The sequence below is a fragment of the Epinephelus lanceolatus genome, chromosome 15 (assembly GCF_041903045.1).
Source record: "Epinephelus lanceolatus isolate andai-2023 chromosome 15, ASM4190304v1, whole genome shotgun sequence".
Lineage (NCBI taxonomy): Eukaryota > Metazoa > Chordata > Actinopteri > Perciformes > Serranidae > Epinephelus > Epinephelus lanceolatus.
The window spans coordinates 33,666,380-33,689,546 of NC_135748.1; the positions used below are offsets into that span (position 1 = coordinate 33,666,380).

Sequence of the window (23,167 nt, forward strand, 5' to 3'; positions counted from 1 at the left end):
AAAATGACAAATACCTTTATTTATAACTTATTTTTAAGGTGTAATAGTGTGTGTGTGTGTGTGTGTGTAGGTGCACAGAATTACTGGCTGTGCGAAGGAGTCTGAGCCTGCCAGTCAGCGTTCGGGGCACAATTCCTTACGTTTTCTACGTCATTACGTCACCTCAAACAGGAAATGAGTGGCAAAAAAACACCAAAAACTTTATTAGCAAAGCACAAACACGCCTCTCAGTTCTGTTATACAAGTTTCAGTACACCTATGCTGAGCACACAGTTGTTTTTTTAACATAACTGCCGTTTTCCGGCGCGTTGAATCGTTTTAATAACGGCTCGTGTTGACTCGCTACTTTGTCATTTACCGGTAAGCTATCGTTAACCAACGGCTAACGGCTACACAGCAGTTTTAGTACACACTGATATGTAACGGTTGTGGCACGTTAACCACCTCTCTTGACTTGTACTTAAAGTTATGGGACTGTATTCGTATTTTGTGTATTATTCACACAGTTTATTTAAATGGGTTAATGGTAACCAGACTGTAGGTGAAGATAGTGAAAGGTAGCTATTGTAGTCAAGGTCAGTCTTGTCTGTTTTGGCTCCTGCTTTTGGATTAACGTTGGATTTAAGATGTCTTATGTATCTATTTAAGTGTTTATCAAGATCTAGGTTTGTTTACAGAGGTAGGTAAGTTGTAGTTATAGTCAGGCTGTTATAATCACTGTTAAATTGGAGCATAACCCATCATGATGCCTCTCCTGAAGGTACACTACCTGTTGTTTCCTGTGTCGCAGCTCACCTGTACTGCTGTCTCTAGCTGGGAAGATGCTTCTCAGGACGTTGTGGTCCAGACTGGGAGCTCAGCGGCCTGTACAGAGGAAACCAGTCTGCATCTGTGCCTCAACCTGTCTCTCTCAGTCTGTCCAACCACACAAGTATGAATCCAAACCCAGGACTCAGTCAAACTGGTGTACCCCATGGATCTATTCAAGGACCTGTTCTTTAAATTCTCTTCACCAACAACGGATGCATAGAAGACATGTTCTGCCTGCTTCAGGTGGATTTAAAAGTCATAGCAGCACCTTGTTAGCTGACCCTGCGATGCTGACTACATGTGGAAGTGGACAGAAGCGGTTTTATTCACCTGACCTTGTGAAGTCTGTTTTAAACCCAAGTTTGAAACCAGCAGCCATAATTGGAAAAAGAGTTCCCAAAGGACCAAGAACAAAACAACCATCTAGAGCCAATCAGCCTTCCCAGAAGGAGGACAAGGTGATTCAGCCAGTTGTCTGATGAATGACTGAACCTAAGTGATGATACATGACATGTTTTTATTTAAGGGATTAATTCAACCTTATGTTTTTTCTGTAGGATATGATGCAATGTATTGCCTATGCAACAGCTGATCAGTATCATTTGCCAACACTTTGCCATGACTTGATAAGCAAAGGCTTCAGTGAGATAGATTTACCAAGAGGTATGACCAAAAGTTATTCATAGATGACAACTCTCTGGGGAATTAAAGTGATATATGAAGCTTGAAACAACTATTACATTTCATGAAAAGCATGTTTTAATTTCAGATGCCGCAAATGTGCTGGTGATAAGCACAGACATGGCTGCAAAACCAGATGATGATGCTCTAATGTTCTTCTTCAGGTAGTGCTTTTTAGGGTTTGTCTTGAATATAAATTATCCTATGGTAAATTATTTAAAATGATTACTGAATGGGTAGCGATTTAAATGGTGCTTGGTATCAAACCTCAGTACTACTTGTGTACTGACAGAAATTTGTCCGTAGAATCCAGTTTCAAAAATTACTTAAATGTTATTTAATTGCATTGATAGTTTGGCATCTGTTGTTACATAAAGAAATGGGCTATAGAAAATGATTACATTTGAAAAGTTTTGAAATTCAAACTACCTCCAGAGTATGATACTGGTGTTGAAAATATTTAAAAAGATACCCAGCTGTAGTTGCGGTGTAACTTTTATTTATTTTTTGTCAAATTATAGACTGACTTTTCCAATCTGAAATTTCAGGGAAGGCTCAGTCATTTTCTGGAATGTTGAAGAGAAAACGGTAAACAAACGATATATTTTTTAAGTTCAGCATTTCATAAGTTGTAACTCTTGTTTACTTTTGTGTTGTAGCCAACTTTGACAATGTATTTTTTTTAATCCTGTCTGTACAGATGAAAAGGGCGTTGAGAATATTGGAACATCATGAGATCCAACCCTATGAGGTAGCATTAGTCCACTGGGAAAATGAGGAGATTAACTACACTGTTGGAGAGTATGCTGACCTTCACTCACCCACTCACACTTGTTTTTGTTTATTTGTCCTTTAAGACTTACTGTAGAAGTTTGTAAAATTTAAATCTTAATTTTTTTCAGGGGAAACACAAAGCTTGAGCGTGGCAACTTTATTCTGTGTGACAACATGGATCCACAGGAAGCTGTTCTGGAGAAATTTGCATTTTCAAATGCACTATGTTTGTCAGGTGAGGACCTGCGCTTCAGCTATAAATAATAAAGACTGTTGTTCTGTGGTAGCGCTGCACTCAGCCTCTCTGAGTGTAACCTCATGTTTTCTTTTCCAGTGAAGCTGGCGATATGGGAGGTGTCTTTAGACAACTTTGTAGAGTCAATTCAAACAATTCCAGAGGTACAGTGATCACTTAAGAGCAGGCAGAAAGAAATTATGAATAATAGATTACCTGTAATGGTTGTTTGTTTGTGTGTGTGAAAGGTAGTAGTGCTCCCCTTAATGCTAATTTCCTAATTTGCTTTTCTCCTCAGACGCTGAAGTCTGGCAGAAGAGTTAAATTGTCATCTGCAGAGGTTATGAAGAAGATAGGCGAGCTTTTCACGTTAAGGTCAATTCAGTTTGCTTTAAATAGCAGTTCATCCAGAGGGAACTGCAAACTTTTTTTTGTTTTCTTGGTTTGGCATGATTTTTTGTGTCTTTGTCAGTTTGTGTCTGCCAGGTTGACATCCATGTATTTTAGATAGATTTGGATAGTCGTAATTGCCACTCATTGTTATATCAGTTTCTTCACTCAATTTGCTACCAACTTAACCCTTAAGTAATTCAGTCAGGTATTTGCAATTTCAAGAACTATTGCAGGTCTGTTGTTGTATTTTCCATGACAACAGACTGTTTAAAACCTTTGTATTTACTTCCTCATCTGACAGACACTGTATAAACCTGAGGTCTGACCTGCTCATGACACCTGATTTCTACTGGGACCGAGAAAACCTGGAAAAACTCTATGATAAGACGTGCCAGTTCCTCAGCATCAACCGCAGAGTCAATGTAAATAAAGCTGCTCCAAAAAATATTGTGGTACCATAGTTGTACAACTTGGGTATGCTTTTATCTAAGATAGGAAACTGTATGTTTTTAGGTTGTGAATGAGAAGCTGGAACACTGCACACAGTTAACAGATCTGATGAGGAGCCACCTGAGTGAGAAGCACAGCTTGAGGTTGGAGTGGATGATAGTCATCCTCATTACTATTGAGGTAAGCTTGTTCCTATTCAAAGGGTGTCGAATATGGCCGCTTTGTCACGCCCCTCTGTGTCCTTTGATATAGACGCCAAAGGCTTTATGACACGCACCAGGCTTTCAGCTAACTCCATTGTAAAGCAATCCGTGGCAATACTTGATGCTGAGAGCAACTGACATAGTATAAAAAGCGAGAAAGTCCACTTAGGGCAGGAGGGAGGGAAGTTAGGTAGATGGGTCAAACAAAACTGTCCCATGTGCCATATGAAATAAATGAGTCATTGATCAGTGTTTTGTTGATGTAATTTTTAGTCCCCCCTCACTGGGCCGACTGCCAACGACTTTTAAGGTGGATCATTAACTTGTAATGTTACTCAATGCATAAGTTGACGACGTGAATCCATCAGCACATCTTAAATTTTACTGTGACAACTTTGACCATCACTTTAGTTTTTATATGCCACACTTTTAGTAATGAGTGGATCCTCAAGCGTTTATATATATTAATTTTGACAGGGACAGCATGTATCCTAATCCTCACTCTAAAAAAAAAAAATCATTGTGGAGCATTGTTTCTGTGGCTTCCAGCAACACTAAACCGGAGCTTGCCTGAGAAGGACTAAATGCACAAACCTGCTATTATAAATATCTCATCAAGAGAGACTCTCACTGCAGCCTGTTTTATTTTGTTCTGAAAATGTCGGCGTACAGCCTCATTCTGTGGGCGATAAACAAGGTGCAGACTTCCCTTTGTGTCACCGGTAAAAGGGACATACAGTGAGTGCTGGATGGAGCTGTGAGTGACTATAACTCCGCCCTTTTGGTTTCATAGGTACCATACTAAAAGTGTTTGGTGGAAACTGGGTTATAGATAGGCTACACCAAAAGGTGCCCCATGCCTCACCATGAGACGCATAGGGGTGTGACAAAGCCTCAGTATTTGACAACCTGAGAACGAGAATGGATTGGTAAGATGATGCTCTGATGTGTAAGAATATGATTTTGTGCAAAAGTGCTTTTCCATTTTAAAACTGTATTAATTACATCAAGCCTGCCATCTACACCATCTGACACTTTTGGATGTTTGCTAGTCTGCTTGAGTTAATTAATTAATAATATGAGAATATAATTCAACAACATTTTGATGAATTTCAGTTTTAAGTTCATTTGTTTTCTGTCTAGTTAAGAATGTATACAGCTTTCTTACTGTAAGTTAAATAATGTTACATCTGTTGCTTGTTTTTCTTGTAGGTTATGTTTGAACTTTCAAAAATGATCTTCTAAACTGCTGCTCCATCAATGCACACATCTATAAAGAACACTGGGAGCTGCAACTGAAGAATGCTGCACTATACAAAGGTATTTTGTCAGTGATATGTGACAGTATTTTCAGGAAGAAACTGAAATCATGAAGCGGACATTTGAATGTCTTACTGTTCATGTTGCACAGTATAAACATTTCAACTACTCAATGATATTTTTTTTTTGTTACTGTTTCTTTACTGTTTTGCTGAAATCATCATTGAAAACAAAGTGGGAATTTTGGGATCAGCTATTTTTTAGTGTCTGTTGAATTCATGTGGTTAATAATCCTCAATTCATTTTTACATTATGTACAAACATCTATGTATCTTTTTCATTATGAAGGATACTGGTTTTTAAAGGAGGGCAGAGACTCTCACCTCGACATGTGACATTATTCATGTGACTGAATGAACAGCAGTAGAAAAAAAAACAAGATACAATGAAATATTTAAATCCATCAAGTTCAAGAAAACCATCTGTGAGTGCTGTGTTACAAAATATGCAATAAAGTATTTGTTTTAAATGTTTGCCAGTTATGTTTCAGTGTTTGCGTGTTTGCATGTATCATATCAACTTATTGAGTCATTATTAGCTCAGTAAAGCTGACCTGTGATCGCCAGAATTTGCAATATACAAGAGAAACTTTCCAGAAATCTCCAGGTATGGATTTATTCAAATGAAATATTTTATTAATACAACAATGGTAAATATATATGTAAATTTATAAAGCATAAGCATTTTGTTATTAGTTAACATCACAGATCAGCAAGAATTTTCCATAAAAGTCAGTATATGTTGGAAAAAAATAGGACAAACAGTTGACAACAACCTGTCATCATCCACAAACAGCTGGGAAATAAAACAGGACAAATAAAGCTGCCATTGTTTAAGGCTGTGCTGATTACAGTTATATTAATGATGAATATGTATGTGAAGATTAACTTCAAATCAAATATATTGTGTAAATTCTTACTTTAAAATAAAATATGATGTGCCATGCTCTCATCATGCTCTCAGCTTAAAACCTGTCACAGTAGAAATCTTGGCAGATTCAAAATAAGCACATTTCTGCCCGTATAAGCATTTAAATTATGTACAAAATAATATACAGCAATACTAACACTCAAGTCTACCTACCGTTTTTACCTGCATAGATCCCATAGAACACATATTTGATAAAACAAAACTGAATAACGAAGAACTTTATGAACACAGATGATAAATAGCGAAGGCTGTGAAATATCTGCATATACTAATATAGCAGAAGTATCCTTTTGTGTCAAGAGAAATGAATGTTTGTCCTCTGCCTGGGTCACAAACATTATTGAATAATACACAGATTAATTTGAAGCACAAACTTATTCTTAGTAGTCTTATTCTTTTAGACCAGTGGTTCTCAACCAGGCGTCTGGGGCCTCCCAGGGGTCCCCAGAAAAATGGGGAATAGTCGATTTTCACTTTTTATATCACTATACAAGTGATCCCAATGTAAGTAAGAGTCAGAGTGACTATTCTGATCATAGTTTTCACTTCCTCTGCAGTTATCTCCTCAACTGTATTTGACAAGTAGATAATTCTGGTCCTAATCACATCTGACAACTAATTTTTTTCAGATGGAAGTCCCTGAAGCAAAATCTTATCACATGGGGATTGGGGATGGGGGGTGTTGATGACCTAATGTGAATAAAAGGTTCTTGACATGATAAAGGTTGAGAACTACTGTTTAAGACATATACATTCATTTCAAAAACACATCAAGATAGATCTTTGCAAAAACATTTCATTTATGATTAAAATGACCTGACATGACGAGAAATAATAAACTGCACTAAAGCAAACAACTCATTAGAGTTATGGAAAGAGGCCATTGCATAATGGATGTATAATAGTTTACTTTCAAACCTCTTGAATCACACTGCATACCCCCTGAGTCGATTAGCACTTCTGTTGCCACATCTCTCTCATTTATCACATGCTTGATGATAGTAAAATAATCTCACAAATCAATTAACCAGCAATTATTGGTACATTTGTGGCTGAACATAATGTCAAATGAAAGCAGCAAAATGCTGTGTCCTGTAGTGTTCTTCTGGCACTGTCAGTGCTACTCTTTAATGGCTTTTTGAAAACTTCTTACAAACGTTGATGGCTTCCTTTTGGATTGTTCAGCCTTGAAAGAATGAAAAGTGAAGCATGATATTAATTCATTTGGATATTCCAATGAATGGGTTGCATTATTTTAGTGTTTTTTTTTATTAAAGCTGGGGTATGCAGTTTCCTTGGAAAGGGGGAAAAAGGCAGAATTTGAAAATACACCCTCCTCTGCAGCTCTACTCTCTCGTCGTAAGACCCTTCCACCAGATGACGGGCACATGCGCACGCTTCATACAGTAACCCATACTTTGATTTATTTAATCTTATTTCACTGTAGAGCTCTCTCTGTGTTTATCAAGCCACAAATGAGACAACTCCAGACTTGCTGCCAGCTGTCCTCCAGGGGAGGTGGTCTGTACTGGGGAGGAGTGAGGAGGGAAACACACTCTGATTCGAGGCTCTAGCTCTCATTAGCTACACAGACATTAATTTGAATTAGCTGCAGTTGTGAGCCTTTGGCTACTGTTAGCAGAAAACTAAACCAGTGGCAGCATGTTCTCTCCATCTCTGAATCGTTTGCCAATATTGACACGTGCTGTATTGCATTTATTGTCAGACTCTTATTTAGATTCTCTTCCTTTTTTGGGCTTCTTTGCAAAATAGGCGGTTGTTGCCAATGCCTGAAAAGCAACTTTCTTTGTAGGATTCTCCGCCCTCTTTCTGAAATGATGTTTGATTGGCCAAAGTCTCCTGTCATGGCATAGATTTTCTGAAGCCTGACAACAGAGCCAAGAGAAGGTGCAGAAGTCTATGTAAAGAAGACCACCTAAATTAGAATATGCCTAAAGGTTATTATGGGACATTGTCCCAATGTCTCAAACAAAAACTGCCTACCCCAGCTTCAGTGGTCCAAATCTCACAAAAAGGACACTAAAACAAGAGTAAAGTGAGAGGCTCACCGGTTACTGACACTGAAGTTGAGTGAGCTTAATCCTACTCCATTGTAGTAATGCTTGCAGTTTCAGCTTCAGGATGCTCGAGTGCAACAGCAAAATCTTCACCTTCACTATCAATTTCACATGTTTCTGCTATTTTGTACATTTCCTGTTGACTTCCTTTTTCCTCAGTCTTGGAACTAGGAGCCATTTCAAACTTCTGTTCAAATCCCTCTTGATCTCTCTCCGTCCGAAGTTCAGGAGATTCCTCCACCCTATGAAGGGACACCTCTGTTTCCTCTTGAGTGTAAATGTCTTCCTCTGCATCCATCCACTCATCCTGGTCATTTTCCTCCTCTTTTTGTGTTACAGGCTCTTCTGCTCTTGTCCCTACATCACCAACTTCAGAGAGTACTTGCTGACTCAGAAACACCTCTCGTTGCTCTGTTTGCTGCAGTGATTGTATTGTTTCTGTTACCTGAACCCTGGAGGTTACTCTCTCTGTTGATTTGATATGTTCAACTAGTTCTACTGTTTCAGTCACTTCAATATCCAGCAGTACATGTTGAGTCGTGATCACGTTTCTTTCCATTGAATCCAAGTTTGTGGCTGGTTCTGTGATTTCTGTTGTCTGAAGAGTGATCTCAGTTAGCTCTGTCTGTTCCTGGCTCTTAACTCGTGTTGGGTTTACGGGTTCTACTGCCTGAACTGTGAACTCCGACACTTCTATTTTTTTCTCGGGTCCTTTTCCCTCTGTTGTAGATGGCAAGGACGTTGGTGACATTACTTGACTTGAAGGGGACTCAACATTACTTATTGATGAGATAATTCCAGTGTTTTGGGGGACTGCTAATCCAGTGTCGCTAGGTGTTACATTCAGACTGGGGTCTATTTGTGTAATTTGTGCTTCTTCATTCATTTCTTTCACATGTAACTCCTCTGAGGACGACCTGACCTCTTCTGCTGTGACACCTGCTTCTGATTTTTCCCATTCCGCTTTAGTTTCCTCAGAATTGTCTTTGTGATCATGGATAAAGACTTCTAAACCTCCTGGTGTTTGCATGATATCTTCAGACACTTTCTGTCCAGAGTCGTTACTGATGACAGCAAGGTCTTCATCTCGTCTTTCCCTGAATGTTACCGTACTATCCTCCATCACTTTTTGGTCCTCCATGTCATTTGATTCACTTTCAACCATCTCACTCTGTGTTATACTTTTTTTTTCCAAGTTGACAACCACTGATTCTGGCACTGTCCCTGGTAAGTGCTCCATTACATGTTGAATAACTTCTTGAATGGTCACCTTGTTTTCCTCATTCGTTAATTCCTTTTCAAGCTTGGGAGTTGCGGAGAGATTGTCTACCTTTGTAACCATAACATGACAAACATCTATGACTTCTTTGTCCTCAGTTACCCCTGCCTCTAGCACTGTGTCCACAATTGTCTCAGCTGATTTTATATCAGCATCGACCACCTTCACTCCATTTGTATGATTGTCCTCAAACTCCACTGATGGCACATGCATTATCACAACCACACTGCTTTCCTCTGCTGTCTCAGCCACAGCATCTTTCACTAATGGTGTGGTGGCCTCGACTCCCTCTTTGAACACTAGCTCACTTGTCACTGTGTCTATCAAGGGTTCAGTAATGGCTGCTGTTTCTTCTATCAGAACATCAGGTATTGCAGCTGAGACATCTTTGAAATTACATGGGACTGTTAGTGCCACAACAGCATGCTCATCTACAGTAGTCTCAGTGACTTGCACTGCACTGAGATGTACTTCGTGTTTGGATTCATTTGTAACTGCAGCATTGTCTTCACAAGGTGTTGGGGTTTCTTTAGTAATTTCAGTCTTTTCTAGAACATGAACATGACCTACATCCTCATTAACTGATACACAAACTGCTGTTAATGCTTGTAACTCATCTATGACTTTAGGTATGCTGTCATGTTTGATGTCATCTGTAACTGAAGCAATGATATTGTCTGCATCTGGGTTGGGAAAGTCTGACAATATTTGCTTCCCAAGTTCCTGAGCTTCACCTCCTTCAACATTTTCTGTGACTGCGTGCCCATACATTGATGCCCCTTCCTCAGTTTTGGTTTCAGTTGCGTTGTCAGATGACAATGATTCTGGTTCTTGAACATGTTCAGTTTTGGCAGCTGCAGTTTGTAGTTTTTCTTCTGGCTCAACCCTCAGTTCAGTTTCCTGTCTAGGCTCATCTGTAGCTGTTTCCACTGCTGGAATTTCCTCTGATATTACTTCCTTTTCAAGTGATAGAAGGCTACCTGCCTTCGAATCTGATGTTGGTGCTTCTACAGCTTGTAACACTTCTGGTTCTTGAACATTTTCAGTTTTGGAAGTATCCACTGCCTCAAGTTTGACCTCAGTGAGGGGCACCATTTCCTGCTTGGGTTCATCTGTAACTGATTCTACTGCTGGGATATCTTCTAATGTTACTTCCTTTTCAAGTGGTAGTAGGCTACCCACCTCTGATGCTAATGTCACTGCTTGTACAGCTTGTAATGCCTCTGGTTCTTGAACATGTTCTGTTTCAGAGGCTTCCACCAGTAGTTTTTCTTCTGGCTCAATCCTCACTTCATTTTCCTGTTTGGGCTCCTCTGTAACTTTTTCCACTGCTAGAATATGCCTTGATATTACATGCTGCTCAAGTGGTAGAAGGTTTCCCACCTCTGAATCTAATGTCACTGCTTGTATAGTTTGTAATACCTCAGGTTCTTGAATATGTTCCATTTTGGTGGCTTCCACCGGTAGTTTTTCTTCTAGCTCAGTCATCACTTCAGTTTCCTGTTTGGGCTCCTCTGTAACTGTTTCCACTACTAAAATATCCTCTGAAAATACTTCCTCTTCAAGCAATCGAACACCACCCTCCACTGAATCTAATGTGGCTGCTTGTATAGTTTGTAATACTTCTGGTTCTTGAGCTTGATCAGTTTTGGAAGCATCTACTACCTCAAGTTTGAATTCAGCTAGAGGCATTGCTTCCTTTTTAGGTTCATCTCTAACTGGTTTTGCTTCTGGAGCATCCTCTAATATGACATCCTTTTCAAATGGTTGAACACTGTCCTCCTCTGAATCTTTGGGTGCTTGAACAGACTCTAATGCCTCTGGTTCTTGAGGGGTTTTGACAGCATTTACTAGTAGTTCTTTGTCTTCTGGATCAACAGTACCTTCAGTGAGATGCTTCTCTGTCTGTTTGGGTTCATCTGTAATTGGTTCTGCTTCCTCTTCTGGTGATTGAACACTGCTCTCCTTGGAATCTAATGTGGAGGCCTGCACAGCTCTCCATGCTTCTGGTACATGAACTTGTTCAGATTTGTCAGCATCCACTGGTTCAAGATTGGCTTCAGTGAAAGGCATTTTGTCCTCTTTGGATTCATTTGTGATTGTTTCTACTTTTGAAATATCCTCAAATTTTACTTTTTCCTCTGGTGATTGAACACTGCCATCCTCTGAACCCAATATAGAGGCTGTCACAGCTTCTGATGCTTCGGTTACTTGAACATGTTTGGTTTTGTCAGCATCCAGCGGCTCACGATTGACTATGGTGAGAAGAATTGTTTCCTTTTTGAGTTCATTTTCATCTGTGGTTTTTGCTTCTGGTACGTCCTCTGATATGACCTGTGGTTGTAGCTGAACATTGTTCCCCTCTGAATCTGTGGTTGCATGAATAGCCTCTGATACCTCTTGTTCTTGAACAGTTTTGACAGCATTCACTGGTAGTTCTTTGTTTTCTGGCTTAAGTGTGATTTCAGTGAGATGTTCTGCTGTCTGTTTGGCTTCATCTGTAACTGGTGCTGCTCGTGGAATATCTTCTGATTTTGCTTTCTGTTCTGGTGATTGAATACTGCCCTGCTCTGAATCCAATGTGGAGGCTTGCGCAGCTTCTGGTGCCTCTGGTACTTCAACTTGCTCAGGTTTGGCTGCATCTGTCTCTAGTTCAGCTTCCTTTTCTGACTCAACGTAGACTTCAGTTAGTGACACAATGTCCTTTTTGAGTTCATATTTAAGTGTTTCTGATGGTGAAATGTCCTCAGATTTTACTTCTTCTGGTGATTGACCACTACCCTCCTCTGAATCTAATGAGGAGGCTTGCAGAGGTTCTGATGCTTCTGGTAGTTCTGGTTTGGCAGTATCTCTTTCTAGTTCATCTTCCTTTTCTGGCTCAACATTGACTTCAGTTTGCACAGTTTCCTCTTTGAGTTTATATGTATCTGTTTCAGCTGTTGGTACATTCACTGATATTATGTCCTTTTGAAGTGATTGAACACTGCCCTCCTCTGAATCTGTGGATGCTTGAACAGACTCTGGTGCTTCTGGTTCTTGAACTGTTTCAATAGCCTTCACTGATAGCTCTTTATTTTGTGGCTCCACAGTGACATCACTGAGATTCTCTGCTGTCTGTTTGGGTTCATCTGTAACTGTTTCTGTTGTTGGAATGTCCTTTGATTTTACTTCTCCTTCTGGTGTTTGAACACTACTCTCCTCCGAATCCAATGTGGAGGCTTGCAGAGGTTCTGATGCTTCTGGTAGTTCTGGTTTGGCAGTATCTCTTTCTAGTTCATCTTCCTTTTCTGGCTCAACTTCAGTTCGCACAGTTTCCTCTTTGAGTTTATATGCATCTGTTTCAGCTGTTGGTACATTCACTGATATTATGTCCTTTTGAAGTGATTGAACACTGCCCTCCTCTGAATCTGTGGATGCTTGAACAGACTCTGGTGCTTCTGGTTCTTGAACTGTTTCAATAGCCTTCACTGATAGCTCTTTATTTTGTGGCTCCACAGTGACATCACTGAGATTCTCTGCTGTCTGTTTGGGTTCATCTGTAACTGTTTCTGTTGTTGGAATGTCCTTTGATTTTACTTCTCCTTCTGGTGTTTGAACACTACTCTCCTCCAAATCCACTGTGGAGGCTTGCAGAGGTTCTGATGCTTCTGGTAGTTGAACATGTTCAGGTTTGGCAATATCATTTTCTCGTTCATCTTCCTTTTCAGGCTCAACATTGACTCCAGCTAGCACTGTTTTCTCTTTGAATTTATATGTAACTGTTTCGGCTACTGGTATGTCCACTGATATTACGTCCTTTTCAAGTGATCGAACACTGCTCTCCTCTGAATCTGAGGGTGGTTGAACAGACTCTGATACTTCTGGATCTTGAACCGTTTTGACAGCATCCACTGGTAGCTCTTCACTTTCTGGCTCCACAGTGACTTCAGTGAGACTATCTGCTGTTTGTTTTGCTTCATCTGTAACTGTTTCTGCTGGTGCATTGTCTTCTGATTTTACTTCCTCTTTTGGTGATTGAGCACAAACCTCCTCTGAATCTAATGTGGAGGCTTGCACAGCTTCTGATGCTTGAACATGTTCAGGTTTGGCAGCATCTGTCTCTAGTGCATCTTCCTTTTCAGGCTTAACACTAACTTTAGATAGCACTGTTTCCTCTTTGAGTTTATATGAAAATGTTTCAATGACTGGCCTGTCCTCTGATATTACGTCCTTTTCAAGCAATTGAACACTGCCACCCTCTGAATCAAATGTGGCAGCTTGTACAGCTTGTAGCACTTCTGGTTCTTGAGCATGTTCAGGTTTGGATGCATCAGTTGGCTCAAGTTTGACTTCAGTGTGAAGTATTGTTTCCTCTTGAGGTTCCTCTGTAACTGTTTCGACTACTGAAATATTTTCTGATTTTATTCCCTCTTCTGGTGATTGAACACTGCCCTCCTCTGAATCTAAAGTGGCTGTTTGTACTGCTTGTAATACCTCTGGTTCTTGAACTCGTACAGTTTTGGAAGCATCTGTTTCCATTTCATCTCTCTTTTCATGTCCAACATTGACTTCAGTAAGCACCATTTCCTCTTTGAGTTCATATGCAACTGTTTCGGCTGCTGGTATGTTTTCTGATATAATGTCCTTTTCAAGCGATTGAACACGACTTTCCTCTGAATCTAATGGAGCAGCTTGTACAGCTGCTAATTCCTGCAACGCTTTCACTACTGGTGGTTGGTCTTTATTCTCAATCTGAATTTGTTCTGTGATTTTGTGCATGATTTGATCTTCCTTTTCTGTCAGAGTTGGGACTTCCTGCCCTTTTGCCCCATCCTTAGTTTCATCTGCTACTGTTGCAGCTGAATCTGCTTCTTGACAATCAATTTTTGGGGGCTCTGTTTCAGCTTGATGTGTCCCAACTAAAGAACCATTATCTGGGAAAGTTTCATCACCTTCAGGTAATATATCTGTAGACACAGCTGTATTTACCTCAGATAGACATTCAACCACATGATGGTACTCATCAATACTTTCTAATTCTTTTAAGCTGTCTTCTTGATGTGTAACATTGACCTCATGTATTTCATCTATAGCAATTTCAGCAGTGTCAAAGTCCTCAGTAAGAACTTCAGATGCAATCTCTGTGGAAATTGAGTCAATGACTTCAGATATGCTGTCTGTTTGGGTGGTAGCTGCAAGTTCATCAATTGCAATGACTTCTTGAACATTTAAAACTGTGTTAATGGTAGTTGCATCCAGTCCTCTTTGTGTTTCTTGGATTGTTGGCTCTTCTTGTGAAACAAATGTTTCAAGTATTTGATGCGAAACAGAAACAACTATTCTTTCAGATCTTTGCTCATCTGAACAAACTGGAACTGCTTTTGGCCTTACAGAGATGTTATCAACAACCTGATTCAGAAGCACTTCTGTGTCCAAGAAGTCGTATTCTGCTGGGACTGGTGTTGTGTTGCCAGATGTTTTTGAAGACTCTGAAGATAACTGGGAAACTGCAGAGATCATCTCAGTTTCATCTGCCTGGGTAATGTCTAAAGGCTCTGGTGCAGTGAAGACCTCAGATGTGATCTCTATGAGGTCCTCTGCTATAGTGTCATCTCTAGCTGCCTCCTCAGTGGCTGAAGCAGGAGTGGCCTCCTCTGGAATGTCACTGAGTTGTGGTTTACTAATTGATTCTGTAAGATCATCAGGTTCTTCCTTTGTAGAAGGGGTTTTAGATGCCTGATTTTCTAAAGCATCATTGTTGTCTTGGACTTCCTTTGCTTCAGTTTGCAGAGTGTCACAAGGTAGGACTGGTTTAGCTATCTGATCAAGAAGGTCTTGCTGGAGTTCATAGGCTGCTTCCGTGGGTATGTGACTTTCTACGTCTGCCTGTGTTTGTATGTGAACCTCCATCTCAACTGTATCAAACTCAGACAATGGAACCACAGCTGGTGTCTCAGAGTCCTCATCACCAGAGGCTACATCCTTATCAGCTTCATCTGAAGATACTTGGTCTTGCTTTTCAGCAGACTTCCATTTTTTTCGTCCTGGTAGGAGTTTCTTTATTGAAAAGGAGGACTCATCATGAGGAACTTCACTATCAGATTGTACGTGGTCTTTGCTTTCATCTTCATCCTTGACTTTCCTTTTCGGGGTGACAAGTTTTTTCAGTGATTTCCATGTTGACCCCCCATCACTGTCTGAGGGACTTCCTACTTGTTTAGGAGAATAAGCTATAATATCATCGGCCTCATTAGAACTTTCTAAGGCCGACTCTGCTCCATTTTTAGATCCGCCATCCTGCTTGTTTGCTTCAGTTTGAGGTGTTTCTTCCTCAGAGTCTGATGTTTTTCGGCTTCTTCTCCTTCCGGATCCACACAAAACAGATTCCCATGAAACCGATGAGTCTTTACGTTTTTTGCCTTCTTCTGTGCTGTGATCTGATATTTGCCCTCCTTCACTTGGTTTTGGTTCATCTACTGAACCTGGGATTTGTGTCTCTTCATTAGTCAAGGAGGATCTCTTCATGCGCTTTTTCGGAGTCATAAGTTTTTTGAAGGAAGCCCATGCGCCATCCTCCTCTGCTGCTGCGTCTGCAGAGGATTGTGCACAAGTTTCTTCTTTCTGATTCTCAGGTGACTCAGTAGATGATAGGTACTGATCTAAAACATGTTCACCAGAGTCGGACAGCTTTGCATCACTTGATCTCCTGCTTCTTTGCCTTTTGGATAGCTTCTTTAAACTAGACCCTGACAGCAGCCTTTTTAGAGGACTTGCTTGTACTTTGTCCTTCTCTTGAGAATCCAGAATTTCAGGTTCAGTGACAATAATGGTTGATGGATCTACAGTAGATGCATTAATCGTCTCAGCTGATGCCTCAGGCATGATCTCCACTTCAAGGTCATTTTCTTTTTGCGCCGTCTCAACTGTAGCTGCCTCAACACCTAGACTAATGTCCCCCTTATCCTGTTGTTGGTCTTGTTCGGGTTGTTCTTTCGCCACTTTGACCTCCTTTTCCCCCATGTCTGCGAGTTCTTTGTCAGTTGTCACAACTTCTGTAGGCTTCTTTTTTTTCTGTAGTCCAGAAAAGATTCCAGTTGTAAAAAATCTTTTTAGTGGAGACATAACCACTTCTTCTTCAGGACTAGATGGAGATGTGGAATGTGGCGCTTCTTGAGGTGTGGCATCCTGGTGTGCATCTTCTCCTACAGGTGAAGTCATTGCTTTATCTACATTATCTGATTCAACTTCCTCTTTAGTTTCCTTTGTTTTCTCCTCTGCAGTTTCTAGAACATCTTCGGATGTTACATCTGTGAGGGTAGGACATGTTGTTGAATCATTATCATATGTCTCTTGTGCAATGTTAACATCAGTGTTCTGTTCAGCGCTCTCACTTGTGGTTTCCTTTGAAATATTCTCGACGTCTTCTGGTCTGTTTGGTTCTTCCTTGTTGGTCTCATCCGGCACATCTGTTGCTATTTCTCCTGAGCCCCTCTTTACTGTCAGTTTCAAACCAATGTTACTGAAAAATCTCCTAAAACTTTCATTTATGTCATTCTGCTTTGCATCTATTTCAATCATTTCCTTCGGGACATCTTCATTAGCACCAATAGGTGACTCCTTTTCATTAATTTCAACATTTACTGGTGTGTCTTCATCTTTGACTTGCTTTTCTCTTTCTAAAAAATCTTCATCTGGTGGAGGGATAGCTAAACAGGGAAAGAAAAGACATATTAAAACACTTGAATAACAAGAACTATAAAAGACTAATGATGGAGATGAAACTCTATAAGCTGAAATCCAACACGTGATGTATCTGTTGAAATTATGCTGACATTGTCTGTCAGTAAGCAGTAACAGTAATAAGAGTACACACCCTCTGCAGCAATCTCATCCTCACAGTGACCATTAACTTCTGCTACAGAGCCGTCTGATTTTCCATTGATCTCAGAGATCTGCCCATGTTTTTTGAGAGGCTGAAACAAAGCACAAAACATAGAACGAACAATGCACCTTTGTTCTTGTGGCAAAGGTTAGATTGTATGGAAGCTAGACAAACAATTTTCCATCTTTTGAAAGTGAATTTCAAACATTTTTCAAGTAGGGATGTCAATTTGGGTTAACTCTGCTTTCACCCCATTAATCAGTAATAAACAGGTACATTTTTAAGAATGCAAAATGACTTTAAATACAAGGGGCCACTTCTTTAAGTCTGGTGTTCCATCGACTCAGTGTGCTTTAGAATGGCATTTCAAAGCATTATCCGTTTAGAGGTTTTGAAATTTTAATGTCTTGTGTTATTAATGTCTTGCCTTTTATTTTCTGTTGTCTTTGCTGACAGACAGCAGGCTAGCCACCTTAACATGTGAAAACATAGTGCCCGCTGCCCAACCTCTGGTCTCCACTGGTTAGCTAACATTAGCCTTGGTGGCTCTGTACTGCACACTAGCTGGGTCAGGTTGGAGCTAGCTAGCAGTGCCGTTTATTTGGTTATTACCACTGATAACACTGACTCTGTGGCGGGATGGTGTTGCTGTGGAAAAGTGGTAGCCACCTCGTCTCCTCCCAGGTAGCCCTGTGGAGTAAGCAGCTCCATTTGAGCCGAAAACCCCTCTAGCATTGTCTGAGTGCCGGAGCGCACTCTGGCACAAACTGGACAGTTCGTAAATTCGGAGCGCTGTTGGAATGCTCTGTTCGGTTATCCAGATCACCACACTCTAAGAGTGACAGAGCGCAGTCTGGGCACTCTGCGTTAGGGGATGGAAAAGCAGAGCGCCAAGTGGAGTGAATATGTCATGAATTTAACCATTCATTAAGTCATGTCGAGGCAGAATGCTCTGTGTCTTCAAACAACAAGGTTCTCATCATAGTTTCAGCATCAAGATTAGGCTGACCAAACGTCCTCTTTTGCCCGGACATGTCCACTTTTCACGTCCCGTCCGGGGCGTCTGGGGGGTTTTTATAAACTGATGATAATGTCCGGTTTTCAGTGTGTTTGTGTGTGTGTGTTAGAGTGTGGCACGAGCTGCGTATTTCTGTCCGAACCCGAACCGAGCCCGACATTATTTAATGACCAAAGCACTGAGTTTGTGTCACACAGTTGTTACAGGCTACAGGCTATTTAACAGGCTGGGCGTGCTCAGCGGAGAGGGAGACCTCCGTGTTTGAGACGGGAGCAGGAGGCGGGAGGTCTGACGCTTCCAGCGAGAGGAGAGGGAGAAATAAAACAAAATAAGATAAAATAGAAAAAACCTGTCTCCCTCTTTTATTTTATTTTCAGGGTTTAATCAAGGCGGAGGCGGGCGGCTGGAGGTCCGAGACTTCCAGCGAGGAGAGACAGTGTTGCCAGATCTCGCGAGACAAATAAGCAACCAGGCCTGTGAAAACAAGCCCAAAACAAGCGACTTTTTCTACGGAGCCCCCCTAGGTTCTGGTGAGAGAAAATTAAATAAACTGTGTGCACGGTTTTACAATCCATGGGGACGGATTTTAAACTGTGGGTACAGATTGTCAATTTACATCCATGTGGACAGATAAGTAAACTGTGCGCAGTTTTGCAAAACTGTACCCACGGTACACAGTTTATTTATTTTTCTCCCCCCTGAGCTTCAGGACAATGACTACAAGAGGGAGTTTAACCACCTTTTAACATTATTTAACATTAGAAAACAGATGGGATAGCAAATATAGACTGATGTACCAAGTACATTATATACACAGTAAACCTCTGGTAATTAAAATTTGCACACACAAATAAATATCATCCTGAATTCACAAATTCTTTATTTATTATTGCTTTTTATGCACTCTAACTTTTTCTTTTAGTTACAGGACTGACGTTTTCCTAACCAGAAAAAAAACACATTACCCTGCTCTGCCTCTGATTGGCTAGTACTCATTGCCATCAGAGTCAGAGCCAATTAGAAGCAGGATGCGGGTGGGGAAAAAACTCTGCTGTCTCCTGTGTGTATGGGCAAAGGGGAGGGACAGAGGGAACAGGCAAGACAAACTATCCTACGTTTAAATAACATATCGAAAATATCTGCTTGACAACTTATTATGGAGCTGGGAACAAGCCCAAATAAGCAACTACGCTTTAGAAACAAGCCCAAAAAAAAAACGCAACCCGCGACTACCAATATTTGTAAGTGTGTCTGTGTGTGTTATGTTCAGGTGTTGTCACGTAAATAACAGACAATAGGATTTTATTTATTTTTACACTACATTTTCACTGTAAGCTGACCGAATCCGACCCGAGCCCGAATACAATTTATAGCTACATTTTTGACCAAACCCGGCCCTACCCGTCGGGTACCGTCGGGCCACACTCTAGTGTGTGTATGTGTCCCCTATTGGGGCCTATCTGAATTTCTGTCTTTGAGAGATATTATTTTGTAATATAACTGAATTTTCTATCCATACATATACATTTTAAATATATTAAAATGATAAGGCATCTTTGAGTAAGCTGAGAGTATCATTTAAGTAGGCTATGTCGTGGCCGGCCGAGTATCCTCTTTTTTGGAAATCAAAATATGGTCACCCTAATCAAGATTGGATTTATACCCTTTACACCCTTAATGTTAACACCATTAGCCGTGTTGGCACTGCTAACAGTTAGCAGCTAATGGTGCTGCCAGTGATAATAAAGGCCTAGTTAACAATGCTAAAGGGAGTCTGCGGCTCAAAATTTAGCCATTTACTGACTGGGGTGACAATACTAAAGCAACAAAGCAGTTGGATCAGTGCAGCATTACCAGTGGTAATCACCAAATAAAGACCACTTCTAGCTAGCTCCCACCAGACTGGATTGGTGCACAGTGCAGTAAACTGAAGAACAGAAAAAATAATCTATAGACTGACATGTATAAACGATCCAAAATCTTTTCTTTGATTAACCAATTAATGGTTAGCCACTGACATACCTAGTTCGTATTAATAATTCAACAAGCACTGGTTTCAGCTAAAAGAAATGTGGAGCAGCAGCTGTTTGCTTGCATGCTTTTAGCTGGAGAAAAATAAAACAAATCCATCAGAGTTTGTAGGCTACCACGAAGCAAACTATTTCAAGCTATGATTAACTGGGGCTCCAAAGTGCTATTTTGTATACAGACAACACAGTCAGTCACTGTTGTGCGGGTGTGATGGTTGTCTCACAGTTAAACAACCCTAATTGTCCAAATCTCAAATCTGTGAGCCAGATTAGTCAGGAAAGTCTGAGCAGGGGAAAGGGAACAAGAACCAGTGTGGGAAACTCAATAATTAAATAACTGTACTGTACTATATAGCTGTTAAGGTCATATGGCACCTGCTAATACCCACCAAGACTTTGTTGGATATTGATACAGTAGATTAATTTCCAGCCAAAGATTTTTACATTCTGCCACATCATGATACACATAGTGCAGTAAGGCATTTTTGTGATGAATTAGGTATAGTTTTTTTGTGGCTTACAGCAGCCTTTAAAGCCAACATTTCTTTAATTAGTTACACTGTAGCCTAAGTTAAATGTTCAGACTGACCCAAGAGCCAGTTTTTACCTTTCTACTTGTAGAGACAGTGACAAAACATCCACTCTAACCTGAAGCATGACTGTACAGCCATAATATGATTATGGATGGCTGTGAGCTGATTTTCCAGTCAAAAGTTCACAATTTTACATGCACGCACCTAGCTTATGTTAACTGCTGTGAACAAGTATCGCTTTGTTTTCAGTCACCTCAAAACAAAATGGTTGACTACTCTTAAATGGATCTTACTTAAAGTACGATACTGTTGAATTTCAGGAAATACAACCAAACTTGGGGACTTGAAATGGCTTTGCAAACAAGAGTGCCAATAGGTGTGACACAGAATAGCTCACAAATACAAGGTAACTTGATAAGAAAACAGAGTGGCATTGGGGAAAATGTTTGCTTTTTACTTGAAACCTCAAGAAATGATTTCTTGTAACAGTGCAGCTTCTCCCTTTATTCCACCCTAATGATGGCATTTCCCACAAAGGTTAAAGGTGCCATTAAACCAACCCAATCTTATGATTATGGCTCATAAGACATTAATATCTATTTTCACTCTCACAATACAGTGTAGTCTAATTGACTTCCTGCTCTGCATCACCCAGTGATCATGTTGTACACAAGTAATCGATGTTGCCTTCTGCTGAGTGCAGCAAAGGGGAAATTCCATCTCTCCCTTGGGCTTTACTCAGGTTCCTCTAAGAATGAAAGGTCACTATTCCTCCACACTGTTTCCTTTCATCTACAGTAAATGTAAACCATTGCAGCATCAGTGAAACGGTGAAAACAGAGTCTTCAGAAGGGCATGAACAGCTCCTAACTATGTTAGCCTCACAGCAAAAGTCAGTAACCAAGGGGGCTTTTACAAATCTTAACTATTGACCAGGGGAAAAAAGGCAAGTGGAAACATTTTCAACAACTTGTATGTGTTACTAGAGAGAATTGGTAATGGTGGGTTCATTTTGCACTTGAATAAATTGGATAAAGTGAGCTTGATGTGCTCAGTGCCACTCACTCTAATAGCACAAGGACTTTTTTCTTATCCTGGGGTTAATGCATGTGTTGGCAAGCAGCTCCTGCAATGTCCTGACAACAACAAAATCCAGCCTCAGCATTTTTATGACACACAACAACCACCGGAAATATAAAAAGCTTTTGTAGCAAATAATGTGCTGCTGCAGTTACTGATAATCCTTAATGCGCAGGTAAAAAGGAAAAATCATGATAGATAAGTTTGTCTGTTTACGTCACAGGAGTTATCTGCAGTGTGTCAACAATCGGTGTGAAATAAGATGATACCTCGTCTTCAGCATTCTGCTCAGTCTGAGCATCATCCACTTTTCCGCTCTCCTCATCAGGAGCTGCACCCTTTTTGCCCTCCCGTTGCGCAGACTGAGCGTCTCCCATTATCTGGACTGCAGCGCGTCACTGTCCGGAATGAGCCTGAAGTGAAGGAAATATCCCAAACTGTGCACCGCCACAAGCGATCCGGTAGCTCCGTGAGAGACACGGTCAGCTCTCAAATGCTGCAGCTCGGATGATGAAAAAGTCTTTTTAGCCAAACACCTCCCTGCAGGATCACATGAAGCCTGTGAGCCGAGCCTGGTCCGGCCCGGCCCGGCCCGGCTCGGCACGCCTCCCGCTGCATCAAAAAAAAAAAAAAAAAAAAAAAAGCCTGCAGTCCTCAAATGACTGAAGCAACAAGCGCGGACCTGCGCAAACACATTCACCTTAGTGCACAGATAGGCTTCAAACTTCAGCTCTGTGAAATATTAAGTATGTTAAAGGTTTATCAAGACATTTTATTGCAGCTGCGTCAGATGAGTTGTTGCTGAGGTTGATGCAAACGGACAGACTGCAAGTCTCTCTCACTTATTATTTTTAACTATATGTTTCATTTTGAGACTTAATAATTTTCCATTAAATGAGGAAAACTCTAAGCAGTTGTGCTGCTACAGCCCAGTCACCAGAAGAAGATGTTGGTATTGTATGTTTCTGCAAACCATGAATGTCACATTGTATGTTTCACACATCATATCAACTTTTCTGAGTAGTTTATAAGCTGACTTTGTCATTGGTAAGAAGAGGGGATTGGTGGATGGCATGTCATTTCAGACTAATGTTTGAGAACAAGAGCAAATAATTGCTTTATTTTGCCATAAAATGTGGGTGTTTTGTTAGTGACCTGACATGGTTTATCCACCAGGGGTAGTGCCCCAAAAGTGCACTTTTACTGCGTTTCCCGCCCAGATAGCATCACGAAAAGTTGTTGTTTTTTATGGAGACATTGCTGCCTTTCCTGCCCAGATAGTGCCTGGAAAAGTGGTTGCTTGTCACCGAGACAGTGCTGCGTTTTCTGCAGAGATAGCACCACGAAAGCAGTTGTTTTTTCCAAGACATTGCTGAATTTTCTGCCAAGATGGTGCCAGGAAAAGCTATTGTTATTTACCGAGCCATCGCTGCATTTCCCGCCGAGATAACGGCAGGAACAGTGATTGTTTTTTACCAGGATGTTTTTTTGT

General features: G+C 40.6%; 2 protein-coding genes across 3 annotated transcripts; one reads left to right on the forward strand and one right to left on the reverse strand.

Annotated features, from left to right (window-relative positions):
• Positions 1-202: 202 nt before the first annotated feature.
• Positions 203-5,339, forward strand: rmnd1 (required for meiotic nuclear division 1 homolog). 2 transcript variants are annotated; one of them, XM_078175217.1, is made up of 12 exons: positions 203-360; positions 761-1,268; positions 1,368-1,473; positions 1,580-1,655; positions 2,040-2,079; positions 2,192-2,292; positions 2,394-2,500; positions 2,600-2,664; positions 2,799-2,875; positions 3,195-3,315; positions 3,407-3,523; positions 4,759-5,339. In XM_078175217.1, exons 2-12 carry the CDS (start codon positions 822-824, stop codon positions 4,789-4,791), a joined length of 1,290 nt encoding a protein of 429 aa, XP_078031343.1. In that variant the 5' UTR covers positions 203-360; positions 761-821; the 3' UTR covers positions 4,792-5,339. The 2 variants fall into 2 exon arrangements, with proteins under 2 accessions (XP_078031343.1, XP_033497935.1); XM_033642044.2 differs by having other exon boundaries at positions 791-1,268.
• A 128-nt stretch (positions 5,340-5,467) lies between these two features.
• Positions 5,468-22,294, reverse strand: akap12a (A kinase (PRKA) anchor protein 12a). The gene is made up of 4 exons (XM_033643521.2): positions 21,945-22,294; positions 17,006-17,105; positions 7,866-16,838; positions 5,468-6,982 (listed from the first exon to the last, which is right to left on the reverse strand). Exons 1-3 carry the CDS (start codon positions 22,050-22,052, stop codon positions 7,900-7,902), a joined length of 9,147 nt encoding a protein of 3,048 aa, XP_033499412.2. The 5' UTR covers positions 22,053-22,294; the 3' UTR covers positions 5,468-6,982; positions 7,866-7,899.
• Between the last annotated feature and the right edge of the window lie 873 nt (positions 22,295-23,167).